The 26,215-nt window shown below is 39.2% G+C and overlaps 1 protein-coding gene across 1 annotated transcript in view; it reads right to left on the bottom strand.

Moving 5' to 3' along the window:
- Positions 1-836: 836 nt before the first annotated feature.
- DENND1A (DENN domain containing 1A) overlaps positions 837-26,215 on the bottom strand; it is a 225,181-nt gene continuing 199,802 nt past the window's right edge. The window contains exons 20-24 of the mRNA XM_009280582.2: positions 21,886-21,945; positions 17,225-17,313; positions 6,668-6,796; positions 3,863-4,118; positions 837-2,958 (exon numbers count right to left, since the gene is read on the bottom strand). Coding sequence (XP_009278857.1) covers positions 1,636-2,958; positions 3,863-4,118; positions 6,668-6,796; positions 17,225-17,313; positions 21,886-21,945 — 1,857 coding nt within the window. The 3' untranslated portion in view covers positions 837-1,635. The remainder of the gene's footprint in view (positions 2,959-3,862; positions 4,119-6,667; positions 6,797-17,224; positions 17,314-21,885; positions 21,946-26,215) is intronic.

Genomic DNA, 26,215 nt, shown 5'->3' with positions numbered 1-26,215 from the left:
TCCAGTTAATGTCTTGTTATACCAGCAAACGGTTCTCATCAAAAACGGGATAAAGATTGTGGTTTTTCAGACAGGCTGAAGGAGCCGAGCGCCTTGCAGACCAGAATGACATCCCAGTTCCTTCAAGGCAGCAATTAGCACTTCTGAAGTCCAGCAGTGACAGGCAGCTGTCACGCATTGGCCTCCCAGCATTGCAGCACTTACGCAGCTCAACCTGGCGTCTGGTTTCTGCCTGTACAGACAAGCACTGCAGCTTTAATCTATCTGCACTCAGGCCATCTTGTCAGCACACTGGCATTTGACGAACTCATGACCTGGGAACTTTTATACCCCAATTTTTTTCTCTTTTTTTGTTTTTAATAATCAAGATATTGTTACATCCCATTCATATACTGCCATCTATAATATTTATATATAATATTAACATACACATATGTAAGAACTAGGATACTCTTTATGGCCTCTATTTTCTGATGTATTTAACAAAAACAAACAAACAAACAAACAAACAAACAAACAAACAAACAAACAAACAAACAAACAAACAAACAAACAAACAAACAAACAAACAAACAAACAAACAAACAAACAAACAAACAAACAAACAAACAAACAAACAAACAAACAAACAAACAAACAAACAAACAAACAAACAAACAAACAAACAAACAAACAAACAAACAAACAAACAAACAAACAAACAAACAAACAAACAAACAAACAAACAAACAAACAAACAAACAAACAAACAAACAAACAAACAAACAAACAAACAAACAAACAAACAAACAAACAAACAAACAAACAAACAAACAAACAAACAAACAAACAAACAAACAAACAAACAAAAACCCAAAGAAGAAAATCAATTGCTGGTGTTTCCAGTTTCCCAACAGAGATGCAGGACCGAACCCTGAGCAACTGCTCTGTGCTATGGTTTTGTTGCAACAAGGAGTTAGGACAATTCTGCACCAGAGAGATCCCTATTACCTCTCAGTGCCAGTACACTGGGGGAGAAATCAAAAATCCGCAACAAAAGCTCATCCAATAGTATAACCTACATGAACGTCTGTATTTCAAGACAGGACAAACTCAGAGCCCAATGGGTTAATTCAGCGCAGCCCACAAGTCTGGGTTTGTTTGCTGCACTTTACATGTGAAAGCAAAACTTTATAGCTATATGTGTAATGCAAGAAAAACTGAACACCATTCACACAGGCAGGAAGAAAACACTAGTACAACGTGCCGTGTCATGCTCCCGGCTGCGCTAAGGACTGAAAATACAAGGGAAGGAGTAACTTCTGCATCAGTAGTATTGTCTGAAAAGCTATGTGTGGAAAACGAAACGAAACGAAACCTAAACCCCAAACCCAACTACCCTCATGCTTTGGTCAGTGCAAGAGTCACAGGGGTTTTCAGTGGTGGAGAGTGAGGAAGCAGTTGCAGGGACCAGGACAATGGGGGGATTCTGAACTCTGGGCAAAAAGCACTCATGTGAATGGCAGCACGGTGATGGTCCTGCAGCTATCCTGGCTCAGCTTTCCATAAAAGAAATGCTTGGTTTTATGCTGGCTCAAAAAAACAAAAAAAACCCTCAGTCAATTCCAAAGGGACATCAAAAGGCCATTGGGAGTATTACTCAAAGGTTTCCCATCGCTTTCTGAGCTGTTCAACCTTACCTGGTGTGGACGACACGTCTTGCTTTGTCTTTTTTAACAAATCTTCAAATGGATCTTTTGTCTCCTCAGATTTTGAGGATAGTAACACTGACTCTAAGCCCTTAGCTGGCCTGGAAGGGATCAAAGGGGGTTCATTAGACAGGAGAGCTAGTGCTTGTTTGGGATCTACCTTTGAGCTGGACTGGCCCACTTGTAATGTTCTGGTTTTAGAAGGACCGCTTAAACATGCTGGCTGTAGAGAGCTTGTTGGAGAAGGGCTGTGGCTCTGCAGCAATAAGGAGCTAGCTGGTGGCACACCTGGAGCCTGGCTAAACAAGTTTGGCATGGATAGTGTTGAAATGTTTGGTTGAGGTCTTTGTGGTGGGTAGAAGCTAGAATTGGGTGTTATGAAGCTAGAGCTATAAGCGTGACCTAAAGAGGGGGTGAAAGAGCCCCTTGGGGGTCTAACTAGAGACACTGAAAGGGCTCCTGGCACTGTTTGTGTAAATGGATTAGGAGACGGCTGTAAAAAAGGTGGTCGTGCTGGGGAAGGATAACCAAGTGGTTGGACAAATGGTGCGGCTGGAGGAGGCACAAAGTCACTTGCCACTGAGACAAAGCTAGCTGCAGAAGGTGGAGTGGCTGAGCTTTGCAGCCTGCGGGGACCTTGCTGTGGGCCACTGCTTTGCCAGCTGGCTGTTTTTAATGGATCCAGGAGATTAAGAAGGTAGTCGCTTTCATTACCTGTATTGTCTGTCTTCACCTTGACAGGTTGGAGCATCTCAGCAGTGCTGGTAGCACTGGACAAAAGCTGAGACGGATGAGAGGAATAATTTATAGACTGCTGGATTTCAGGGTCTAAGGACACACTACCAACTCCAAAGGGCTCTGGGATAAGATCTGAAACCAAATGGCTACGTCCTGTAGCATGGGTGGTGAGACTTTCTGTTGGCCCAGCTGGAGTCTGATGCTTGGAAGCCCTGGGTGCTGGTGGTGGTGGCACTATCCCCAGTTCAGGAGTCTTTCTTCCCTGTGGCCTAGGAATGGTGATGTTCCCTTGAATGGCAGGATTTGATTCATCCTTTTCAGCAGGAGCCAGAACGCTGTCTCTGCTCCGGGGTCTCCTTGTGATTGGTGGCATGTTACCAAGTGCAGTCAAGGGCCTTTCCGGTGAGCTTTGGGAATACTTGGTAGGAATAGCCATATCATCATGACCCATACTCCACAGCTTGTTATAAGGGTGAGACAGCTTCATGGTTGGCACAATCCTGTTCCTCTCAGATACACCAAGATCCATTCTCTGCAAGAAAGCATAAAAAAAAAAAATGTTAACTTTTACTGATCTCCTCACAACATAGAACATAAAGTGAAGACAGGCTGCTGAGCTATGAGTGGAAGAGGATCTGTCCACAGACTGTGAACACTGGAGAGGGACAACAGCATGCAGCCTAGACGGACATACAGGAAATCAGAAGCAGGACTCTGCAGTTTTAATGCCAGCTCTGCCTCTAATGAGTTTTCAGCTGTGACATACTGTGGCATCTGTTGTTAGCCAAGTAAGGAGCACGTACCTCTATCTAAGGTACAGAAATTGAGAAGCCTTAACTGCTGTATGGAAAAAGTTATCGAATGAAATATCTGGAGATAACACTAAATTAAATATTACTATAAGGTAGAAATGACATTATTTTCCTTCATGTCACATGAAGATCTCAGAGTCTGATTTAGTTTGGCACTTTCTAAGCTGCATATAGTCAGTGAAATTCTTCATAAAGAATCTCTCTTCTGCAATCTAGATTGTTCAAATGATGCCTAGACCAAACTGGCCGGATTAAAAGAAGATCATTTAAAGAACATGCAGTTTGGAGGGGACCTGAAAATTCCCAGATATTCATTCTCAGTGCTGAGCGTCAGCTTCTCAGATAACTCTGTGTGATAGCCAATGGACAACCAGATTCTGAGAAATAGGGCAAATATTTCCTCCTTTAGAAGGCTGGAGGTTTAGTGGAAAAAGTTACTGTCTTATAACTGAGTCCCATTCCAATAATTTCTTAATTCAGAAATGAACTTTGAAACACATGAACAAATGGCTGGGAAATGGATGCATCTACCTAATAATATGAAAATGTTCCTCAGAGAATAATGGAAGCCAGCCCGCCCTAGTTCTGTGCAAAACTCCCCAATACATGAAACCCTGTCCAAACCTGGTAATCAAATGTGCACCGCTGATCTCCCTCTTCTTTGGGTGTCCGCAGGTCTTCCAGGCTCTTAGCTTGGCTGAGAGGCTGAGGCTGTGTTTCTACTTCTAGGTTAGGGAAAATGTCTTCAAGGAGGTTGATTTCTGTGGCCTTGCTTGACAGCAGAGGGCTTGGAGGCAGAGGCTCTTTTGATTTTTCTGGACTTACCGCCTCTTCCCCATCAGCACTATCAGATTCTTTCAGGGCCCGGTACGGCTGAGGCCTAGGAGAGAAACAAAAATCATGTGGCAAATGACTGTCTTTCTAAATTTTTTTTTAAACAAGTATTTACTAAGGAGTTGGATGGCTTTACAAAAAGCTTTTGGGTAGCAAAATACAGCTTACATTGCCTTGTGAACAGCAGGTGTGTGAGCAAAGTGACCAAGAGCAGAAGGACAAACAAAGATGACTTGGCACTCGAGGGGTTTTCAGAAAGGAAGAAGATGTAAGTGGGAAGTACTCGGAGGAAAGCTGTGATCATGCAGTTACAGACAGGCTGATGAGGGAACTCTCTCGGAGCAGGAATAGCTGGACGCTAGCTCTCTATTTTGACAATCTGGCCCTCCCCCTCATGCAGACCACTGCTACTGTGCTCAGTCCTTTTACACAAGAAGTCAGAGCAAGTGCACTGCAAAGTGCCCTGTGTTTTGCAGGCACTTACATTCTCTTGCTTCAAGCTAACTCAGCACAGAACATAATTCAGTGTTTTCCTGCAATAATTGGGAACACTGTGCAGAGTTCCAATGATTACACTGGTGTCATCTTATCAAGAAACAACACAATCCATTATGGAGACACCTATTTTACATTTACAGCCAAGGCCGAGTTAGCAGGATGCTTTTCTTGCACATACCTCAGCAAAAAAATGAACACCAGCAGATTTGCATATTGGTTCTGTGTACAGAGAACAGCAGCATAATGCGCATCCAATTAATGAGAAGAAGTGCCATACATATCTGTGGTGATTGGCATTTGACTGGCAGCCAGTTTTACTGTGGCATTTAAACAAGGTTTCAATTAAAAGAAAATATTTGTGAGACCTGCAAAAACAGATACTATGGAAGAACCCTCCTCCTCTTTCTGTATTTTATTATAATACATCTATATCATGCAAATTTATAAACAGCCCATCTTACTTCATTCATCAACACATAAATAGCAGGCATTCAGCTACCAGCACAAGAATGTAACAATGCAAGTACAAGACAGACAGCTGATGGTACATGTCCTTAGGAAGAGGGTAATCTTGCAAATCTCGGTCGTATCTTTAGTGTCTCACACAGTATGTGCTCATCTGCTAAGCATTAGATCACACTGCACAAAACCCCCTGAGGAATATTCTGCAAACAAACCATTTTAGTGGCCTGGCCTCCTCCACCCCAAACACGAGTGTGGGAACATTTTTCTGGCCCTTTGCTACTGAACCTATATGTCTCTCTCCCCATGCCCAACTGCCTGCAGTCATGTCCCTTCCCTGTCAGTGTCTGAACCTGCCTTCTGCATCACACAATGAATTTTAGCAATTGGAGACTCCACTATCAAACTGGCAGCCTCTTTCTCCAGCCTGGTCTAACACAACTGCATCCGGCAGGCTCCAGTTGCTCAGGTGTGACCAGGCATCCATCTCCCAGTACCCAGAACCACCCGGATCTGGCATCACGCAGATTTCTGAAGCAGCAGCTCACAGTACCCTGGCACCTCTTCCTACAGGTTCTGGTCAAGCCAGGAACTGCATTTGTTAAAAGAATGAGTGTAATTCTGTGCAATTTATCTCCCTTTCTCCCCCTAGAAATCCTCAAGCAGGTGAGGTTAGGAAAGATCAAATCCTCTGGATGACATTCAGTGAGGCCTTAGCTCCAGACTGCCCTCCGGGGTTGGTATGTTCAAATATGCAGTAAGAGGGACTTTAGTACAGCTGAATCAGTGTGCACCCTCCACATGACAGTGTTACTCTCATCTCAGAAAGATACACTCAGGCCCCTGGGAAGACTGGCCAGGTAAACGGGAGCTGACAGGCAACACTCATTCCCCTAACACGGGTACCTTGGGTAGGTGGCAGAATCCTGCAGCCAGTGCTTAAACGTAGAGTTCTCACAGAGTGGTAGTTGCAATATGGCCAAGCTGCTCAGCACCATGTTTCAAAACTAGGCAAGACTAAGTTACAGAGGTTTGGGAATTTACAACAATTTACAAATTAAAAAGTTGGATACAAATAACACAGTGAGTAAACCCAACAAACTGCTTCCTGTTTCTTGTATAATTTTAGGTCAGATTGTACTCATAAACCCTTGGAGGACATCTGCATGGCGATTCTCTATAGTCACTGAGGATGTGGTACTCGACGGAACAGAGAAGCTGGGATCAAGCAAGTGAAACTAGAAAAAGCCAATAACTGCACTGAAATAAGGCTCACAGGACAATCCAAAAAGCACAGCTAGCACTGCACAAGGAAGAACGGCAGAAGGTTTGGACAGGAACATGAGCAGCACATTGGAAGAAAGGGCAAGTGGAAGGGTTACATCCCACAGAGCTCGAGTCGATGTAAAACCATAAGCTGTGTATTGCTGCAGAGTGTTTCATGCAGGAGTATGCTTTTGCATGCTGCTAAATATCAAGACAAACAAGCAGGAGAAATGCTGAACATTCATCAAGCGCCGTACAGAGACTGCAGGAGCATTTCCAAAATTCCAAGTATAGCAGCAGGCACCCTGACCAATGCAAAAACCATTGTTCGAAGTCTGAATTAATACAATGAAAGAATAAAGGATAGACCATTCAAAAGGAGCAGAGAAGAAAAAGTTTTCAGAGAAGCCAGAGACAGGATCCTCTTCCTGCTGAAATTCATCATCAGAAGAGTCCTCAGAGAGGAAGACTGTATAGTGTCGCAAAGGCTTTACAAGGCTGAGGGAAACAGGAAGAGAAAAGGAAGTTACCAAGTTGTCACATTCAAAGCTCCAGAGGAGAGAGAAACCAAGTGATTCGTAAGCTCTGAATCATTTCTGAATGTGACTGACTGCCACCGCAAGAGCTCTGCCGGTGAATGTTGAGCTCTACTTTTCAAGCAGAAAATACAGCTCTTCTAAAAATGTCTAGGGTGCCATATAGTCGGGAAGGGTACTGCCGTCACACCCATATTGCAAAAGAAGCCAATACAGAAACCCACCTTTTCCCCACTACATTTTTTAGAGAGTTGGGCATCTTTTTGTTCTTTAGAAATACATCTTTGCTCCTCAGATTCTCTGAGCTCTGACTACAAGCAAATACTAGATCTACCTCTCTGCTTTATATTTAGACTGAGATTAGTCTGATACATGAGAGGAGCTGACTTGAGGGCAACAATTCCTACTTGTATCTATTTTTGAGATCTGAAATTGCTTCACTCTAGAATAAAAACAAAACTGCCCAAGGATTTATATGAAATGCAGTTTGTCAAGTAACGTGTATGTGTTTCTTTCCTCAATGGTTAACTGCTTTCAAAGTCTGGCAGAAAAGGGACTCGAGCTAATTTCTCCTGCATCGCAGGACGGTAACTATCAATCTATGAATTCATTAGCAGCGGCCTGGAACAAAAATCCTTTCAGATGAAAACTATTGAAAATCAGAAGTGCCTCTGCAAACACACTTTAGCTGTAATTAAAAACCAAACAAATAAAAAACCAAACCAAACAAAACCCCAAAAAACCCCAACCACCACCAAAAACATTTCACCAGACTTTTGACAAGAACATATTAGTCATCTTTATTTTACACACAGAGGTCAGATCTCCAGGATTTGCTCTTGTACCTAATGAAGACAATGCCTAAATTTTTAGTGAATGTAAAACTAACTGTGCATGCCTATATAGGTCTGGGTAAACACACACTGGTTGGGGGATAAAAGAATAATATTTAAAGCTTGCTGAATTTATGAATTTTTTTCTATTATTTATTGTAGCTATCAGATTTTACACACAGAGGTCAGATCTCCAGGATTTGCTCTTGTACCTAATGAAGACAATGCCTAAATTTTTAGTGAATGTAAAACTAACTGTGCATGCCTATATAGGTCTGGGTAAACACACACTGGTTGGGGGATAAAAGAATAATATTTAAAGCTTGCTGAATTTATGAATTTTTTTCTATTATTTATTGTAGCTATCAGTTGCTTCACTTAATTTTAACCAAAAACCCAGTACTTCTACTTTTCTGCATAAAGTAGAAGCTTCTAAGGTTCACTGTTTCCACTGGAGCAAATTCAGAAGTGGCTATCACTGCTTTAAACAATTAAATGCACTATCAGCTTTAGCAGAAGAGGAAAGAGTACAGGAGCAGGGTACTTAGCAGAAATACACTGGAACAAAGAGGTTGAAGAGCATGAATAAATTAATAGCAAATCTTGCCTCATTTGTAATGCTACAATATCCTAATCTTTAGTAAAGTATGAAGCAAGGGCTGCTGTTCATTCCCCTCTGAAACACTGAAGCTCTGGATGGCAAAAGAGCTTATAGGAAACATATTCTCACAAATTAAATATTAAGACAAATGCTTCACAAGTAACTGAAAGCAGTAAAAGCACATCGAGATTTACCAGTACTAATCAGAGGCCTCTACACCATAGCCCAGTGCTTTTCAATCTACTAAAACTCAAGGACAACATTGTGTAGAGCCACCAAAACTATATGCACTTATAATAAAACATATACTCAATTTTTTAACAGCTATGTATTGTTTCTTATTTATTCTCCCCATTTCAGTTGCGTTCTGGTGTATCTAAGCCTGCATGAGTAGAAATGAAACAAAAAACAAACCAAGAAAACCTCTTTTCAACGGCATTATAAACCACTTTTATATGTCTTATGGACCAAACAACAGGCTGATCAACACTGATAGATGTTGCTAGACAGCATAATTTACAGGCCTCTTTTTTCTTCCCACATCCCTAGAACAATGGAAAAGAAATCACTAGGATCATAAAAGCAAACATTGTTTCTAGCCATCCAAACGAGGCCTCTTCCCCAGACATCTTCATTTTATCAACCACATATCACTGATAATATGCTAGTTATTGTGGTGAATCAAAACATACATCGTGAATGACACAAAGCAATACACAATTGAGATGGGAGCCTAATTTTGCTACTACTGAGGTCCAGAATAAAATTTGTTACTTCAGTATAAGCAGAATCGGGCTCATCATGTGGAACAAAGGACAGGTCCTGATCCCGTAGACATCGTAGAGCAATGCAAATGTATCCCACCACTATGTACGTTATAGATAAGACGAGGATATGCTGAAATCAGAACGGGATGGATAGAAAGAGAAAGAATTTGATTTGTTGCCTTTATAGTACAGACATACTAACAAACTACCTCTAGTGGCAATTGAATTAATAATCAGCCTTCATTCTTTCAGTTCTTTTGTCTCAATCACTAAATAACTATATAATAAAGTTATGAAAATCAGTCTAAAAGATTAGGTCAGAAAAAGAGAAGTTGGACATGGCAACTGACAGCTCAAGAGGGCCCGAGCTGCCACTGTGAATAAATGTTTATTCACAATCAGGTCAGAGCTAATTAATAAAAAGTCTAAAATAGTGGTGGCAGTGGACGCAGCTGATAGTGTTAAATCATAGTCTGTGGTACTCCAATTAAAGCTGTTGCATAGCTGTTCTTTTCCTCTCTTCTGCTATAATAGGCATCCAGGGAAAGTGAGGTGGTGCCACTGCATTAAGAAAAATTTGCTATAACATTTTTTTAACTTTCTTTTTTTCTTTTTTTTTTTTAAGAAAGTGACTATTATCCAAAAATTTCAATGTACATTAACAAAAGGCTCCACCTAAAATAAATCAGAAATCAAAAATACTTTAAAAATATTTCCTTTTTGAACTTATATACACGTCTTTTTGTCTTAGGAGAGTAAATTACTATTTAACATGATTCCAGAAAATCTAAAATTATTTACAGAAATCAAAAGCGATATTGAATTTCCACGTATCTTGCCGATAACACTAAGTGTTTGGTAACTGCTTATAACAAATGTATTGGTGCAGTTGCCCTTAAAGCACTGCCTCTGATACCTTTTGTTTGCCTTCAGACTATGCTAAATTCAAATGCATTGTGTCTGTGTGCACATATTAAATAAACTGGGAACAAACTACGAAGAAATAAGATAGGATCTTGTTGGCTAGATCATCAATTGCACTTCAGTGGAGGTCAGTGGAAATAACATTAAATATATAGCAAGTTAACATGCACCGGTTTTGTTGCTGTTGCAAGACTCCTTAAATGAAAGTGGGATCTCATAATTAGAAAAAAGAAAGTGCTTAAGGTTCACTGTTGGTGTGCTCTGTAAGAGATTTTGGTCCAAGATAAGGGATGAACAATCTAAAATTGTCCAAGTTTAAATTTTTTATTAGCTTGAGGCAGCAGAATCCAAAAAAAGTGCCTATTCCCTCATTAACCCAATTCGGCAACTCTCCTGCAGTCTGCCACCCACCACTTGCTAGAATTTCATACACAAAGAGCTGTCTCTGAAAAGGCAGGTCACAGCAAGCCCGGCTACAAGGCAGGCACTGCTGCAGTCTTAGAGGGAAAAAAGGATGTGTCCGTCACAGCTACAACCCTCATCATCTCCACATGACTGCACCAGCTCCTGCCTACCTAATCTCTTAGCTGAGTTACCATGCAGATGACTTGCTGATCTCTTTCTAATGTTTAGTTTAACATGTCTTCGGTTAGCACTAGCATATGACAGTACTGACAGCCGTGGCTGTTCCTTTTTAAATATCATGTCAGAAACACAGTGCAATAAAGCTGGGGATGCGCTCCATGGCTCTGCGTACCATTATGATAGTATGGGTTTCTTTTTTAATGAGGAAGATCTGCATCTCAGGAGCTTTTTTCATGTGTCAGGATGCATGGACAAATCAGCAGCACATCACACTGGCCAAAAATGAAATGCTGACAAATGTAGATATTTCAAATTTAATTGACACCTAAATGTACTTGAGATAGAAAAAATGTATACAGAAAATGTGAGTACAGGGCATGGGAATTAATAAGGAGAATTCTGCAATAATTTTAAAAGATATTTCAGTTACAAGAAAATTAAATTTGTGTATTTTATTAACTGTGTTGCTTTTTCCTGATTATAGAGAATATGGTACAAAGGGGTAGTATGGACTTCTTGTCATTATTCTCCTAAAAAGGGCTTCCCAAATTTGAGGCAGGATTTTTTTTTTATTAATTTTTTTTTTAAAAGAATAGCTATACAGCAGCTCTAGGGAATTAAGGAATTTATCCCTCTTAGACAGTAAAATGAAGAGAATGAGGGATTTGGATGCATGGGCTTTTTCTTGCCAGTATAAAACAGGAGACTCAGGACTGAGGGGATTACCTAGTAACTATTCAATCTGAACAAAGCACAGACCTATAACTGGAATTTCTTCCTGCATATTCTGAATACTCAGTACACCTGAGTGTGAGCTAACAAAAATCTTAAAACATCTATTTGATTTTTGAAGTGTCACTTTGTATACTGCGAATGTTCATAGGAGCAGAATATTTCCAGAAAAACAAAAACTTTAGCATAAAGGCTATTTTAAATTAAAACAACAAAAAAATTCATGTCACAAGTCATCCAACCAGGTAAAAAAACCAACAGCTTGTCATCACTACACCCAGTAAAGGCAGGTAACTAATTGCTTTATAGTTTTTATGAACTTTTTAAATTCTTTGTTAATATTTCCAACTCTCTAGAAAATTTGTAAAGTGGGAACAAGCTGGATGACACCTCTGCCTGCTCTAAGAGATCTAGATGCAAGATTCTACAAAGTTGTTTCACATTTTTGTCCTATTACTCAGTACTAAGAATCTATTCACCAATTTCCCCTGCAGATACCGTATCTCTTTACAAAGGCAAGCTGCATACATTCAGTAAGTTCACTCCAAAGCAGACAGCAGAAATAGGCCCCAAAATTAAAGTTTCTTGTAAACCATCATACCGGAAAGGTGGGAGAGCCAGGAAGACGGGGGTTCCCAAAGGGCAGCCCTGCCTGCCTTGCTCTACAGTTCTTGTTTGGCAAGGCCTGCAACAAAACCCGACTGCTCTCAGTACGTTTCTTTCCCATTTGCTGTCCCTTTGCTGGGCATCTGCTTTCTTGGCACCACCTTCATTGTATCTAGCTTCCTCTACACCAATTTTCCCAAGGTAGAGGGACCAAAGCGCGCGCAGCGAGTCTTGTCTGCTATAGCCTGCAGTATTTTCTTTCTGATTCCAGCCCTCCTTGTTCAAATAGGTACTTGCTGGCTTAGCTTTCTTCCTAAGTAGAGATCCTTGCTTGCAGTGATGCCATGGAAAACCTTTACCATACACAAATTCTGTGTGGCAGAGCTCTGAGAGCCTGGTTACAACAACTGGAATTTAATGTGCTTTATGAGCCTGTATCATTTAACACAGCCACCATGCTGACTTCATACTAAATTCAATGTAATAACCCACTATTGCACTGCAGCCTATTTTCATTCATATGATATAAGGGAAAGCCATTAGCTTCTCTACTAAGTCCTACACGACTTCTGGAAAGCCATAATGAACTGCTGCAGCACTGACACGGGTTTAGCCAGCCCAAGAGCCTTTTGACATGCTGTTAATTGTGAGCCTGACCCTCTGATTTCCTATTTTAATTTCCTCCCACTCTGCATGCCCTGGAAGCCAGCTAGTCGGTACTTACAGAAGACAGATCCTAGAGCACTCTGGAAGCCTATTCTACATTTAATAGGAAATCTTGCTGTGGTGTAAAAGAGAGCTCTCAAAAAACTGCCTATCTGTTAAAAATGCAACATCTTATTTCTGTGAACAACTAATTTGTGTTTAAGGAGGCATGTCCCACATGTCTAGGATTGCCCCAGGTGGTAATCCAGCATTTTCCGAGCTCTCATAAAAAATTCTTCCTGTTACCTTGTAATTAAAAAGGGTTTTTTAATAATTATACATTTTAGATTTAATGACAAATTTTTAAGAATCATAAACATCACAAACCTTGAATTATTGATAAAATTGTAAAAAGCCCCCACCTTTCTATTAAAATAGGAAAAAAATTAACTGAAAATTTTGATGGGGGAAACAATAGTTCTTCCACCAGCTCTTCTAAATATGATGGTTTAACAACAGACATTAGCAATAATCTTGGGTGTTCTTTGAAGTCACTGCTCCCGCCCTCCTTTTTAATTGAAGACTGATTAAAAATGAGCACAAATACCCCCAAAACAATGGTTTTCTTTTATACACCTTAAAAAAATTAACTCATGTAACTGAACATACAAATTTCCTAATATCATAAGAAATGCATTAATAAATGTAACAACTGACAGGATGCCTACATAATGGTTTCGTTTTCAGAGATGACATGCAACATTACAAATGGAAAAGAGGCTGCCCTGCGAAATGAGTTCACTGGGTGTCAGGCTTGTGTAGTGGGTCAGGGACCCTCTCTCCACCAGCGGGAAGGAGGATGCAAGAGTCATGGTCTGAGCAAATGAGTCAGATATCCTGGGAAATGGCCCTGAAGCCTTTATGTAATCATTCAAGACCAAAAAGTTAGTGTTAGTTTTAAATAGAGAAAGAAACTTCTCATTGAACAGAAGCTCCTCCTCACAAACATATCCCACACATGAGCACCCGAAAGAAGTAACTTGCTAATAATTAGTTTTGGAACCAGTGCAATTAAGGTAAATATTTTTGTTAAGTTTAGTTTAAGAAAAGCACCCCCTTAGCGCTGCTGCTGCTTTCATGGAATCTCCTCAGCTCTGCAATGAGGGTACTCCAACGCTACCAAGTAACACAAGTGAAAATATATATATTGTGGTGTTTTCATTCATTTTAGTATTATCCAAGAGGGAGAAAAAAAATGCAGTTTTTCAGAAGAGACAACACCTGGCTTTATGTTTTCATTTCAGAACAATACAGGAAGATTATTTCTTACTGTGACAGAAAAAAGAAAGTTTGTGAAAAATGTCATGAAAATCCTATCTTTAATTACTATTTAAAAAAATATTTTTCCTTTATTCAAAATGTCATTTTGAGATAAACAGTAAGGAAAAAAGGTCAGGATTACTGAGTCATTACCTATTTCAAAGGCACTCACCTCAAGTTATTTCTTAGGTAAGCCACTTATTTGAGCTTTAGTTAAGTACAGGTTAGATATTTCCTCCACTTGTACTTCCGAAATCACAACTGTAGTGTCAGTGTCATCGTCGCTGCATGTCGTGTGCCCCGTCTCCCCCCCCTGCCCCAACTTGTTTTTATCAAAACACTCTAACCAGACACCTTACAGGAGATCAGTCTGAGTGCCATATTCTACAATTAACTGTCTGGAAGTAGTTATGTCGAAGTTTGTTTTGCCACTTGAAGCTGACAACAGGAAAGAATGAAAATACATCAGTTCCTGCTGTGACACTGCATTTGAACTGGATAAAATATCGAAGCTGTGAAACATCAGGAAAAGACCACAACTGGTACCATACAGCAAGTGTCAGTGGTATTAGCAACATTACCTGTTTTTCTTCCACATCTAAAAGATGGAAAAATCTATCACTAATGCTCATGAAGAAAAATAAGTCAGTTTACAGCTACAAAGCATCTTCATTATCTTTTGTAGATTATTGTCAATCATTTTCACAAAAAAATTTTTGTAGTTTACTCTGTGAAAGCAGCTGAATTGTAAAGACTCACTAAAATTAACAGCGATAAATTAAAACCGAGTAAAATAATAATTGTAATTCAATATATTACTAGCATTAGTGTAAATATTTACATTTATTTCTGTTCTGATACTGGCAGGAATTGAAAATACATGTTAGCAGTAAGCCACACTGGAATGTCAAGCAGCTTTTGAATCCAAATATGCATAATCGTTCATATGAAACACACATAATAGTTAAATTGACTCAATTATCCTTCACCTACATGCAGTGAGTCATCATATTAAGAAAAAACTTTTATTTTAAAAATTCCTAAAATCTTTGTGCAGGGACGGCTACCACCCTGTAACAGCACAAGACCTTTTGCAGGATTTGCAATCTACTCCACAAGAGGGCAACCAAATTCCACTATAAAATGAATAAATAATCCTGTAGAATTTAAAAGTGACCATTCATTTTAGCTAAAAGCCAGAATATCTCCCCATCCTAGAGTGGCTGGGAAAAAGCTAGACACGCACTTAACTTTGTGGGGCGGGGGGGACCCAACCTCCACCTCTTTTTCCCCTCAAACAGTGGTGACAGCGAACTTGTACACATGTGGGAGAAAGGTGTGTTTAAAGAAACAAACCATTTTTCTTTTTATGGGATTTTAGTATCTTCAGATACAGCAAATATCCTGTAATTTTGGGCATCAGCTAAAGCATTTCACTTTACTGACAATAAAGCCCCCACAGGCTGGGACAAATAAATAATGTGAAGTGGCTAGGATATAAGCAATTACTTTGTGCTGCAGGTAGAGATGAATTACAAGGAAATCTCTGTGACAGATTAGATCAGTGCAACCATCTTGTGGTCCCTTAGTCTTTTGCTCGTAGTCTGTGAGCAGTTCCAGTGTGACTTCCCATGCTAAGGCTGCACTGCCACAACACTGGACAGCTGGAAAATGCTACTCCACTCACTGTTCCAAGGACAGCATCACGTGTGGGGAACACCAGTTTAATCGTGCCACATGACTTGGAAAATGGATACTGGCTCTGTTGCCTGCTGTTCTTACCTCACTGCTCAGTTGCTTCCTCTGGAGTGCCAAGCAGGTCCGTCCCTACTCTAGCCACATTTTTCACAACACCTTCTTCTCAGATCAACCGCCCCAGGCAAAATGTACAGTTCTTAAGATTCCTAAATTCTGAACTGAGAGGAGGCAACCTGCTTATTCCGACCCTTAAGAAGTGCAGCTAATACCAGCCTCTGTATCCAATCAGAACTTAGTGCTGTTGAATCTTTTGTACTTCTGAACAGTTGAAGTAGCTACAATCTGAAGAAATCAAATAAATTTAAATCCAAAATGCATATTGATGCAGCCTACACGTATATTTGTCACACACAATAGTGTCTTTTGGGTTATGTTGGTAAGGTTCAATATCTCCATTCTCTTTTTAGGTTTTCACTTGATGGCCTATTGTTTAACTCAACTATGGCAACACATTAAGAATATCTGCAACAATACACAGTATTGTTTTCTTTGTAAAAAGTACTTTAATATGTGACATTCATGAAACTATCTAAAAAAGTCTTGCCAAGGTAACAGAATATACTCTTCATAGGAACAAGAGAAATGTTGGAAACCAACACATTTTATGCACTAGCAGTAAGCACGGCAGTACAACTTATTTGGAACATTACCCCTGTTTACTTCATAGTCAAATCTAAAGAGATGATAAATTTGCTAGTACTATGCAAGACAGTTAAGCTCTACAAACCTTCACTATAGAGCTCATTGCGGACCTTCTGTTAGCGGGACTCTTAACAAGCATGAGACACAACCCTTACTGCCATCACTATAAACGAAACAATTCTGTATCTTCCAGGTAAGCCTGGCAAGAACAGTGGATTTGCAGGGATGTGGCTAACAATTTCATTTAAAGCATAGTTCAAAACAAAACAACAAAGAAATGAACAGACCTCCAAAACCTGAAAACTTTCACTAAACAGGCTGATCAGATCATGTCTAACTTGGCAAACCAGAATTTTCCAGTAAGTAAACTTTGGTTTCTTGCTTTTTCACACTTCCTCTAAAATGTTCCAAAAATTAACGCACAATTTTTTTATTAGTTAAAAAATTACTTTGATCTGTAGTATTTTTTAAATTTCTCCTTTGGCTAGTTCCAGTTCTGAATGCACTGTTTGTTGACACAACTAGAGAGAAGCAGAGCAGCAAAGTACTTACTGTTCTGGACTAGAAACTGAAGTCCTTCTTCCTTCCACAGCAATATTGCTCTTGGGTCTCTTAACAACATGAGGTCTTGGCGGGCGAACCTATTGCATACACACACAGAAGACATTTCATCAAATACTTCAAGTTGATCAAACTCTGAATGCACTGTTTGTTGACACAACTAGAGAGAAGCAGAGCAGCAAAGTACTTACTGTTCTGGACTAGAAACTGAAGTCCTTCTTCCTTCCACAGCAATATTGCTCTTGGGTCTCTTAACAACATGAGGTCTTGGCGGGCGAACCTATTGCATACACACACAGAAGACATTTCATCAAATACTTCAAGTTGATCAAACAACAGACACAAAACATGAGGTCTTGGCGGGGGAAACCATTGCATACACACACAGAAGAAATTTCATCAAATTTCCAGATGACTGTTCTGGACTAGAAACTGAAGTCCTTCTTCCTTCCACAGCAATATTGCTCTTGGGTCTCTTAACAACATGAGGTCTTGGCGGGCGAACCTATTGCATACACACACAGAAGACATTTCATCAAATACTTCAAGTTAATCAAACAACAGACATAAATAACAAAACATGCATAACCACCTTAAGGTATCTTTCATTGAGAATTGCTTTTAAACTTCTTTATTTTCTGTGCCACAACAATGTTACAAATGAATATAGCTATACAAATGAATATAAAGTATGAATATAAACTACAGGGACCCACAACTTGTTTAAGGACAAAACCCCATGTTTTTGAATAGCAAATGAAACATATCTGCTTGTCACTGACTGTTAGCTATTAGCAAAGCAACAAAAATTTGTTCCACTGTCCTGTTTGGCACAGGCTGAATTTCTGATAAAAGCTTCCCTAAATGTGAGCTTCCCCTTGTACAGTTAGTTGATAGAGTAAAATTGGAAAATCCTGTGTGTTGCTGTATAGTATATTGGAAAGTGGAGTTCAGCTCTGACATCACGATCCTTTTGTCCACTTATTCATAGGAACCCAACTTCTCAAGTGAAGACTTCTGTGTAAGGGAGCACTGAAAAATTTGTACTTAGAATAAACGTTATAACATGAAAAACATAGCTCATTCTTCATTAAAAATTTGCTTCCTTTCAGCAGCTGAACAGAAACGCTTGCCAGACATATTATCATTATCACCCCTAATGTTATGTTAGTGTATCTTTTGTTGTCTGTAATAAAATCCAAAGCTTTTCTGTGGAAGATGATGTTGCTGCCAATCCAATCTTAAATAACATATCCATCACCTTCTAATGTTCAGAAATCAAGCTTAATCTACTTGCAAACAAGCTTTACTTCACGGAAAGGAATAAGCACACATGACCACTATATAGGCAAAGTTTGTGCATGTGCCTACCTATACTAGTGAGTAATCCTGTTGATGAACTTATCCCTTTGAGTCCAATGTGGGAATGAACATTTGCAGCATTGGGGTCAGCCTTACAAACAAGCTTTCCATTTTTTATTAAGAAAGTACTACCTTACCTGAAATGGAGTCTGATTTGTTGGCTTAGCTGAATGCTAGCTTTAACGGAAATCCCCAAAGCCCTCAAATAAAGTTAGGAATAAACCTCAACTTCTGACCTCCCTGAGCTTGTGCTCCCTTAATAGCCACAATACAAAGGAAGCTGTTAAAGGCCTACAGCCTAAGCGCTCTTTGGATGACTAATGAATTTGCTTGCAATGATAGAATAGATGCAGATTTCCCCCCACCTCTGCAAGTTTTTGTGGGTTTTTTGTTTGTTTTGTTTTGTTTGGGTTTTTTTATTATTATTTTTTGTTGGGGGTGGGGTGTTTCTGGGCTTTTTCTTTTTTTTCTTTTTTCCCAGGCACATAAACCTCAAATTTTCTTGCCAGGAAAAAGCCACTGAATTATGTGTAGTGTTTCTGCACTACACAACAATATGCAGAAGATAGTGGCAGGATTATTGTATTGAATTTTCATTTCAAAGGAAATGGTGTACAGCAGATATGATGAAGAAATTCAGAGATGTATTGCCACTATTTCTTAGGAAAAAGGGCTTATAAAAAGGTCAGATGTTAAGGTCTTGAAGATCAGTCCCCACACAAGGCTGCTCCTCTCTACAATAGACGGCTTAAGAATGTGAATTTATGGCAGGAATGGAAGGATTAAGTTTGTGGCAACTTCAACTGAACTTGCAACGTGGTGAAACATGGGGAAAAGAACAACAGAGCTAATTAGAAGAGCTGAGCTGTCAGAGTGCGGCTGAATGGCTCGGTGCCAACAAACAAAAGGAATGGGCTGGCAATCAGCAGGATCGATGAAGAATACTGCTTCATTAGGGTTGATAAAACAGAGAGAGCGAGCAAGAGAGAGCGCGAGTGCATGCAAGAGAGGGGGGAGAGAAGCAAGAGGAATTGAGGGGAGAAGAGAGCGAGAAGGAGAAGGAGAAAAAAAGAGGAAGAAAGAAACCTGTTTAATTAAATCTGAGCTGGAGGATGATGTGTAAAGCTGGCTTGTCATCATGCTGTGAACACTTTCACCTTTTGGGTGGTACCCTGGGGGAGTGATGGTGATGAAGGGGAGAGATGAGAGTTTTGGATGGCTCCAGGGGGCTACCAGACCAGTAAAGTGCAGGGTGACATGCTAAGTAGGATTTAGAGCATTGTTCATGGGGGACTGCAGGGAAAAGGCAGGAATCAAGCCAATTCCTTGCTGGATTTTGAGCTTTATGTAGCCAAATAGGCAAGGTTAAATGCTTATCAAATGCAAAAGTATGAAAGAAATCCAATTACATGAGCACACAGCCAAAAGAATAAAGGTAAACATCCAGTACAGAAGGGTTAAATGTGCTTATTACTGTCCCCATCAGCTTTATGCATAATTATTATATTTTAACTTTTTCTAATTGAATGACGTTTCCAAACAGCCACTACTAATCCAAACAGGTCTCTATTAATTATAAGTAACAACTCACTCTCTTTCATAATACCACCACAACTCATTTCCAAAACAGCAGAATGCAAAGAACCTATCTGTTCTGCTTCCTTAACCTTTCTTTGGTCTGTGTTTTTGTTTCTATTATTAGTAATGACCCATATTGCAAGGTCTAGTGCCCATAGATTCCTCCTCATAACATATATCCTGAAAACAGCAAGTATTTCTCAGGAATTCTGGTACTATGTGGACTTGGTTGGAAGAGCAGAGGGACCTGGTGTCCTCATTCAGTGCTTGCTGTAAAAGGCTAGGAAAAATTACTTGCCGATACCCACCTCTGTAATATATGCCAAGACTAAGAGAGGGAAAAAGCAGCCTGCACAAAGTATTATTTACACACACAAAAATGCATTTCAACTATTAAAAGCCAAATAACAGTTCTGAACAACAACAAATTTATGTATATTTGGTACAAGCATATTTTTGGAAGTGATTATAATCATTTACATTTATCTTGAATTTCCTCTTGATGAATGAAGCATTTCTGTTCCACTTAGTGACACAGCTAGATGAATGCAACAGGAGCTTTTATTATTACATTTACAACCTTTTATCAATCACATTGGCAGCAAAGACAGTTGACACAAACACATTATAGCGAGGACTATTAATGCACTACAGCTGGGAGATTAAACAGTCTTAGCAAGACTTTGATGTAATAAATTACTCAATCTGAACAATACTGTTTAGCAACTTTTGTACAGAGGAATCGCACTGTGCCCTCATACACCTGCCAAACACAAAACAAGAGGGCTATGAAGCACTATGGGAACCCCATAGTACCATGGAAGGTTTGTTCCTAGTGTAACGTATCTGGGAGGGTCTCCCATATCAATTATGTTTAAGAGAACACATATAAGCATAGTCAATGCTACCTTTTAAACACAGAAAACAGAAATCTTCAGAGCAGGAATCCATAAAAATGACTCTGTTAAGCTAAACACCCAGAGTTAAAAAGAAGGAAGAAAAGAAACACATGCTATTGAAATGTAACATAGGAACATGCACCAAAGATCAAAAGTTAACACACACCCAAGTGCACTTGTTAACCAGTTGCCTGCTCATCAGAAACATATTTTTAACAAGTTTTAGCAAGATTAGATTTGAAAACTTGCATCTCTCTCTTTCTTATGCATGTACATGTATGTATAAGGAAGCAAGGAGTAAGACGTATTTGCCTTTTGGGGGAATTATATTCATAAAGCAAAAGTCCTGAATAGAAATAAATATCTTCCAAGGCTGTTGCAAAAAAACAACACCCCTTCTAAACTGATACCACTTTCCTGTACTACTGAAAAAAAAAAAATCACTGGTGCAGATCCAGCACAGTCTCCAGTTTTAAAGCCATCTGGCATAGTCAATATGTAACAATTGTCCTACAGTTAGTGTTTTGAATGAAAAACTGCTGAGATAAGGTATCCCTGCCTAATACAGTACAGGTATTGCATTGAGAATAATTTCTGTGTAGTTCTTCTATGTAACAGTCATTTCCTCTGGCCAACATGCTGTGCCTACATTTTTTATACTACGTAATTACATAGAGTCCCAGCTTGCATTTTAAATGAACATAAAGTATATATGTATATCATCCACAATGTGGTACTAATGTTCTACCGCCCAAATATAGACTCTGCTTTCTTCATGTGTATTCACTCATCTATTCCATGGAGAAAAGTTAAGCGTCCCAAATTAATTTAAAGCATAACTTACAGAGAATAAATACTTTCTCTTCAGAATTCTGCTTCCTTTCATATTTGAGTTTAGTGCAAGTCTTCAAAAGCTCACTGGCTAAAAACTTATGCCAGCGTAGCAAGACTTTTTGTTTAAGAAATCACTGCAAAAAGTAAAAACAAATGGTGCAACAGCAGCATCAGTTACCTGCAGAACTGACTGAAAGCTGCAGAACTCATCAAAGAAAAGCAGAATAAATGCAGGTCCCAGGGCTGTGCCACAGCAGAGAAGAAGGGAGTTTAGGAGCATAATTCACACATTGCTTTTTTGCAAAGTTTGACAATCCAAACTACCAAGGTTTAGTAATGCTACTAAGAGCGTAATTCAGGCAGTGTTAAGCTGTGGCAGTGAAACAAAACTACCAACTACTCACGGGCCTAGATGAACGCTGTATCTTTGGAGGCGGTGGCCGAGGCGGACGGAGTCTTTGCTGCTGTATCAAAGTGGAAACTAAATTAAATAGTCACCTACATGAAAACACCTCTGATTTTCTGGCAAAAGCAGTATGAGTGGATGACAACATGTCATTTACCTTAACTTCATACTCACCTCACAAAACGCAATTTTTCTTATTCTTTCCCCCAAAACAGTGACAAATCTCATGACCTACAAAGTGCCACAACAGGAAAGGTAGCTATATCTGCCTGTTGATGTAGGCTTAACATAACTTATGTTAAACCAAAGGTAGCACCATCAGCACTCCAGACCAGATCATCCCAAATTTACTGAGACAACAAAGACGCTTAAGGCAGATTCTTGGACCTTTAGGTCCAAGTGTTCTAGACAACATTTATGCAAATGGAAGGAATCCTGCAAAGCAGGATATTCAAAAAAGCTTTCACTAAAATCTCAAGAGTGATTTTAATGCTTATGAAAACTTATGGTAAAGGCCTCAAACCAGCAAAGACATTTAAGAGCATGGGAAAAAAACCTAAGGCAATTAAACTTTTCATACACTTAAAGATGAGCACATGTTTAGATACTATACTGGATCAAGGTTTAAATGCATTGCCTAGAGCAAAGCGTGTACTGCCATTGTAAAGAAAACTAAAAGTCCCATCACCAACAGTTCTAATGAAGACAGAACAGTGCATTAAGACACCTATTTTTGTCTCCCATTTTTTAAATTAGCAGTTGGCCAACTCATTGCTTTGTAACAGCACTGGAGCTATTCCAATCCAGTTGCTTTTGACTGAGCCAGCAGCATGACTCTCCTCACACAGATGGCATCTTAAGGTATAGTCTGTTAGACAAGGAATCCACTGGTGATTAACAAGATTCTAAATAAGACCATCCTAAAGTACAACTTTGATATTGAGAACAAGATTAAAGTTAATGTCCTTTCTGTGGCAGCTTGTGTACACGTATTAGCACTTCAAGAGAGAAGTAGAGCCCTCAGTGAGGAGTACATAGGAACGTCTCTGAATGCCTGCTCGACCAGACGATGACGACTGCATCACTGCCCCTAGCCCACAGTGCCTTCCATAGACAAAACCCCATCAGTTGTACAGAGAAGGAATAGGAACTGGCAGTGGGAGTCAGCTTCTTCAGACAGAAAAAGAAAGCTTACGCAGATTACTGTATTTCTTTCCAAAAAACATTCCAGATTCATACCTCAGGAGTTCTTGACTTCTTACTAGCATAGTCTTTATTCTAGATTGACAGACATTCTCTCTCAACTACCCTCACACTGTGTAATAGTACAACTCCAGCCTACCCTTTTTCACACCATTTTCATTCTCTTCTTGTATCTCTTCAGACTTTTCTTTCAAATTTCCCGTTAAATTATACTTTTGCATCCATTGGTTCATTTCTCCTTACTTGTGTTGTCCATGAAGGAGTGCCAGACTGCACACATGTACTTGGGTCAGCTTTTTGGGGTAGGTGAGGGGGAAAAAAAAAAAACTAAAACCAAAGGACACTTGGGATGGAGAGCTGAGGCCAGAATTATTCCATCCGATAGCTTCCCTCTGTATTTTCCAAGAAAGCAAGTATGAAAACAAAGAGAACAAAGAGAGAAATGACAGGGTGGCGAGCTGAGGTGGCTGCCATTAGCCCTAGTGAACTGTTTCTCTTCTGTACCTTATATTACTCAATTCAGTCACAGAAGTTGAGTTATGCTGCTGTGTATCTTCCCGTCTCATCTGCTCAGGCTGAGAGCACAATCTTAAAATATATTTAACTTCTGTTATGTGACATAGCATACTTATTTTCCATTATGTTTCAGAAGCATAATGGAACAGCTGAAAAATCTGAAATTTGCACTTTTCTAGTTACTTAAAAGACATTCACTTACTACCTAGCAACTTAGGCAAAGTATTTGATGATGCAGAAAAACAAGACACAATTATTATTCATTTATTTTTTCAATTTTTTTATGCCTACTGCATATATACTTCCCTTTGCTATTTTTTCTCTTCTACTTACCTAGAAATTGTTAATATTTCTACATTAGAAAATTCTCAAGTAGGTTATTTAGGTGGGAAATTTATTTCCTAAAGCCATGATTAGTAGTATCTTGAGCACTATTTATTTTCGGATACTATTTTAATTCTGGACAAGTATGTTTTTATTGATATAAGAATTACAAGGTGTTACTTAATATGTTGATGTTATAATTTCTTCAGTATTAGTTCGTATCACTGAACATGGGGGTTTTTTGTTTCAAACACCATACTACAGCCCAGGAAGCTTCTTTGATTTGGGAATCAGTTTTTCCTTTCTATAGCAAAAGCCAGGATAATTTTTAAGGAAACACTGCAAGACTGTAGCATCAACAGTATTAGCTGATGAACCAATGGTAGTATTATTAAAGCTTCTGAAAAAAGTGTGACAAAGGCAGGCCCTTCAGAGAGCAAGACAGACAGACAACACAGTAGCTGAGGATTACCTCCCAGCAAGATAGTCAATACATTGATTATAGTCACTGCAAGGACACGTACAACTGAACTTTACTTACCCATCCACGTACTTGCTGAAGGAAAAATATTTTTCTGAGAAAATGTGTGACAGGATTTGTTAATTATCTGCCACATCACTGTTCGATCAGACAATGGCAATAAAATCAAGTTTTAAATATTTGGGGGTATCTGAAAACTACTCTTTGTGTTAAGAGTCACCAATATTGGTATCCTTTTCAGCTGAATTACTAATGTGAACTGAAGAAGTCAGAGAGTACACAAAAGAGTAAGAGCATTAGATATTCCACTACAATGTGGAGGAGTTTAATAGGACTACCATCTCATTGCATACTCCTTGCCTGTAGCCAAACCACACGCAGCATTAATACTTTACTCTGTTAGTCCTAATTGACCAACAATTACAAGTCAGACCTTAAAACATCATGATCTCGGCCTAGAACTCAAAACTGTATATACATATGTTTTTTTCCTTTTGGCCTCTGCATGGTAAGTGTAAGCCCACATTGCTTTCAATTTTTCTCTCATTTCAAGAGGGTCAAAAACGCTCTTCTCTAATATGAGCTGTGATTCTCATTTAATTACTCAATTCCAGGACCAAGGACTACTGAAGACAGAATTTCTCAAGGTTTATGATACACGCATGATATCTACGCTTACCGAGGGTTACCTCAGCTTCCATTTTATTTGGGGATAGTGAAGTGACATAGATTTTTAAAAAAATATTTCTTTACTTAATTATTTGTGATTCAGATAGACTTTTTTTTTAACATAATATAAAATCATAAGCTCAAGTGTGATGTCATACCTGCAGTCATCTCTTCCCAGCATTCTCATTTTTACTAAGCTTTCTATTGGTATCAGCATTGATTCATCTTGCTGCTCTTCCAAACTTACCTTTTCACTGACTGAACTCTCCTCTTCTCTTACTGAAGTTATCACATGACAAATCAATGCCACACAGACTGACATCTTGAATTCCAGGTGGAATTCAGTCCAGCCACAATTTACTGATAAATCCATAGCTTTCAAGAGTCAGAATCTAAACTCCTTATGAATCTACCCTAAAAAAAAAAATAAATTCAAATTCATGACCTTGCTACAAGATTTGCCAGTGAAAGAAAGGATGGATAGCTGCTTTTTCAGTCATCTGTTGCATCAACATCTTGAGAAGCTTTCCTCAGACAGCAGTTAAAATTCTGCATCTATCTACTGAAAAGTTTCTTGTTTCTCCTCCAGAGCAGCTGGTACTTTTCTCTGCAAGTGGCAAGATACTGGACAAGACACATGATACACAAGGTGAGTCTATACAAGAAGCAGCACTGATACACTGCAGCAAAAGTTTCAACTGGCTTATTTTTGGTCAAGGTTTTGCAATGCAAAATTCAGTTAGATGGAAAAGGAAGGAGGGAAAGGGAAGGAAGGGGAAGGAAGGGGAAGGAAGGGGAAGGAAGGGGAAGGAAAGAAGTTTTTTTTCCTTTCTCTAGATCATAGGAAGTTTTCAGACAGAATGCTCTAGTTTGCCCAAGGACAGAACAAGCACATGCTAGGGCACATTTTGTGCAAGTATCATTTTAGTTCTATTTAAGTGAAAATAAAAATTACCCTATACGTTCATGTATAAGCTAAGAGTTTCCACCTAAAATACAAACTCAGGTGAGGAGAAGACAGTGAGACTTCCAGGCAAATAAGCAAACTACCACATAAAAACTATCTGAAGAAAATAGTTTCACAGACATATGACATGTTCCTGATGCAAAATTTAGAAGTAGTTATTTGGTGTAC

This window comes from Aptenodytes forsteri, unplaced genomic scaffold (genome assembly GCF_000699145.1).
Source record: "Aptenodytes forsteri isolate BGI_AS27 unplaced genomic scaffold, ASM69914v1 Scaffold68, whole genome shotgun sequence".
In the NCBI taxonomy this organism is placed as follows: Eukaryota; Metazoa; Chordata; class Aves; order Sphenisciformes; family Spheniscidae; genus Aptenodytes; species Aptenodytes forsteri.
The sequence above is the reverse complement of the archived record's forward strand: the minus strand, read 5'-3'. Positions and strand labels throughout refer to the sequence as shown.